This window comes from Lepidochelys kempii, chromosome 1 (genome assembly GCF_965140265.1).
Source record: "Lepidochelys kempii isolate rLepKem1 chromosome 1, rLepKem1.hap2, whole genome shotgun sequence".
NCBI lineage: Eukaryota > Metazoa > Chordata > Testudines > Cheloniidae > Lepidochelys > Lepidochelys kempii.
This window is the reverse complement of record NC_133256.1, coordinates 2,516,332-2,519,547: the sequence shown is the minus strand read 5'-3', so window position 1 is coordinate 2,519,547 and position 3,216 is coordinate 2,516,332. Positions and strand designations below refer to the sequence as shown.

The 3,216-nt window shown below is 49.0% G+C and overlaps 1 protein-coding gene across 1 annotated transcript; it reads right to left on the bottom strand.

Moving 5' to 3' along the window:
• Nucleotides 1-1,798: 1,798 nt before the first annotated feature.
• Nucleotides 1,799-2,668, bottom strand: LOC140915911 (olfactory receptor 52N4-like). Its single transcript, XM_073356571.1, has one exon. The coding sequence runs from the start codon at nucleotides 2,666-2,668 to the stop codon at nucleotides 1,799-1,801; it is 870 nt and encodes a 289-aa protein (XP_073212672.1).
• Nucleotides 2,669-3,216: the final 548 nt, after the last annotated feature.

The following is a 3,216-nucleotide window of genomic DNA, read 5'->3' as shown; positions in this document are numbered from 1 at the left end:
TTATGCATGCGAAAGTTTTGCAGCCACTGGGATTCGTCCCAGACCTGCAACACTATGCGGTCCCACCAGTCTGTGCTTGTTTCCCGAGCCCAGAATCGGCGTTCCACAGCATGAACCTGCCCCATTAGCACCATGATGCATGCATTGGCAGGGCCCATGCTTTCAGAGAAATCTGTGTCCATGTCCTGATCACTCACGTGACCGCGCTGATGTTGCCTCCTCGCCCGGTATCGCTCTGCCAGGTTCTGGTGCTGCATATACTGCTGGATAATGCGTGTGGTGTTTAATGTTCTCCTAATTGCCAAAGTGAGCTGAGCGGCCTCCATGCTTGCCTTGGTATGGCGTCGACTAAGAAAAAAGGCGCGGAACGATGTCTGCCATTGCTCTGATGGAGGGAGGGGCGACTGACGACATGGCTTACAGGGTTGGCTTCAGGGAGCTAAAATCAACAAAGGGGGTGTCTTTACATCAAGGAGTATTTCAGGCAGGACTTCATGGAGGGTTCCAATAGGAAATGGTGCACCTAAGTTATCGTTCTTATTGGAACAGGAAGGTTAGCCTGGCCTCTGATTGATACATGGCTAGATTTACCTCGCTGCAGCTTCTCTGTGAATGACTGCAGTGTGACCTAGAGGAATGAGTCCCCTAGACAGGGGAGGGGGGGGGGAAGCAAATGAGTACAAAACAAATCAGGTCTATTTCTTGTTTTGATCCACTCCATCTATCTTTTACGTCTTTGGCTGGCAGCAGACGGTGCAGAAGGACTGCATGCCATCCACATCTCATGGCTGCTCGGCAGAAGATGGTACAGTACGACTGCTAGCAATCCGTATCGCCTGCCTGCTCACCATAAGACGATTCAATAGGACTGACTGCAGGACTAAAGAGAATGACCTGGTTGAGTCACTCCAAATTTAGTCCCTGCGCCCATGTCTGCCCAGGCGCTCGTGGCCGACGTGGCCAGGAGCACCTCAGACATGACGAGGACGGCTACCGGTCGTACTGTACCGTCTGCTGCCAGAAGGCAATGGGTTGCTGCTGCTGTGTAGCAATGCAGTACCACGTCTGCCAGCACCCAGGAGACATACTGTGACGGTTACCTGAGCGGGCTCCATGCTTGCAGTGTTATGGCGTCTGCGCAGGTAAATCAGGAAAAAAGGCGCAAAACAATTGTCTACCCTTGCTTTCACGGAGGGAGGGAGGGAACGGGGGCCTGACGATATGTACCCAGAAACACCCGTGACAATGTTTTACCTCCATCAGGCATTGGGATCTCAACCCAGAATTCCAATGGGCGGCGGAGACTGCGGGAACTGTGGGATAGCCACCCACAGTGCAACGCTCCGGAAGTCGACTCTAGCCTCGGTACTGTGGAAGCACTCCGCCGAGTGAATGCACTTAATGCACTTAGAGCATTTTCTGTGGGGACGCACACACTCGAATATATAAAACCGATTTCTAAAATAAAGACTTCTATAAATTCGACCTAATTCCATAGTGCAGACATACCCTACAAGGTATCAGGTGACGTTCAGGGACAGGGAACTCAGCAACAGAGAAAGCAGTGCTTGGTGATGATGTGATAAGACATTAGATGTGAGGAACTTCTCCGACTGTGAAATTCCACAATGCTATGCTGATCCAAATGGGGACAGAGCAGCCTTCATTAGCAAGGAGATATCCTTCCCCCTCTTGTCACACAGGCTTAAAGTCAGTGGCCCAAAGTGATCACTTTCTGTGGATGTATTTGCCCACTTTGTCACGAAGCTCTTTGGTTTTGACCCCATAAAAGATAGGGTTAAGCATGGGGGGGGGCGAGGAAGTAGAGGTTGGCCAAAATGATGTGAACATGTGGAGCGATGCCCTCACTGAACCGGTGTGTCAGAGAGGAGAAGAGCAAGGGAGTATAAGATGTCAGTATCACACAGATGTGGGCTGTGCAGGTGCTGAGGGCTTTCTGGTGGGCTCTCTTGGAGGAGATTCTGAGGAGAGCCCTGATGATTAGACCATAGGACAAGGCAATGAGCATAAGGTCTAACCCACTGACTACAAATATTATCACCAAACCGTACATCCAGTTGACTATGATGTCTCCACACGATAACTTCACCACAGCCATGTGGTCGCAGTACGTGTGCGGGATAATGCGGTTGGCACAGAATGGCTGCCTCTTCAGGAGCAGGGGCAGGGGCAGAATGAAGAGAACAGCTCTTATCAAAGCCACAAGCCCTAGCTTAGCTATTCGTGTGTTCGTGAGGATAGTGGAGTATCTCAGGGGGTTACACATGGCGACATAGCGATCGAAGGCCATTATTACGAGGACGGCTGAGTGCATAACAGAAGCCGCATGAAGGAAGAACATCTGGGTGAGGCAGCCACCCAGAGTAATGCTTTTCAAATTGAACCAAAATATACACAGTGCCTTTGGTATGACAGAGCTAGACGTGTTGATGTCTGTGAGTGCCAGCATGCAGAGCAGCAGGTACATCGGCTTGTGCAGGGTCTGCTCTTTGCTTACAATAAATAGAACCATGAAATTTCCCAAGAGGATGATAATGTAGAACATAGAGAAAAGGATGGAAATCCAGATGTGGGCATCTTGCAAGCCAGGGATGCCCGTTAGGATGAATGCTGATGGGTCAGAAGGGGTGAGGTTGAAAGATACCATGAGGTAGTTGAAGCATCAATCAGAATTGCTGAAAATGCCTGTGAAGGGAGAGAAACAGAGATGCACGGGGGGTTACACACTTGATAACAGTACAGTAAATATGAGAAAGGAGGATGAGCAGTGATGTGACAACATTTACAGATGTCACCAGATTATTTCGGTCATTGTCAAGTCCAGAGAAGTCCTCAGAGGGAGATAACCAAGCCAGGTGAATGGATAGTATGATAGCAGATATATTTTGATGCCAAAAATGGGAACATTTATGCCATTGGAGTGAAAAACTTGAATTTCTCAAATACCTTGCTAGGTTCTAATTTTACTTGTATGAACTCAGGACAAGGACATGGGTATCATCATACACAGCTCTGTGAAACCCTGCTCACAGTGCAAGCATGGGCAGATGCTAAGCAAAACACTGAGATGCAGGAGGAGTGGGATGGAAAATCATTAAAATAATACAGAAAATGCAATGCCATGAGATCAGTCACTCAATGTTTCACCCTCCTCTGGACTCCTCTGTGTAATACTGGGCACCCTTCTCACTCAGG

What these genes read in the sequence shown, in the direction of transcription:
- LOC140915911 (XM_073356571.1), bottom strand. Translation starts at nt 2,668, where the DNA reads ATGGTATCTTTCAACCTCACCCCTTCTGACCCATCAGCATTCATCCTA.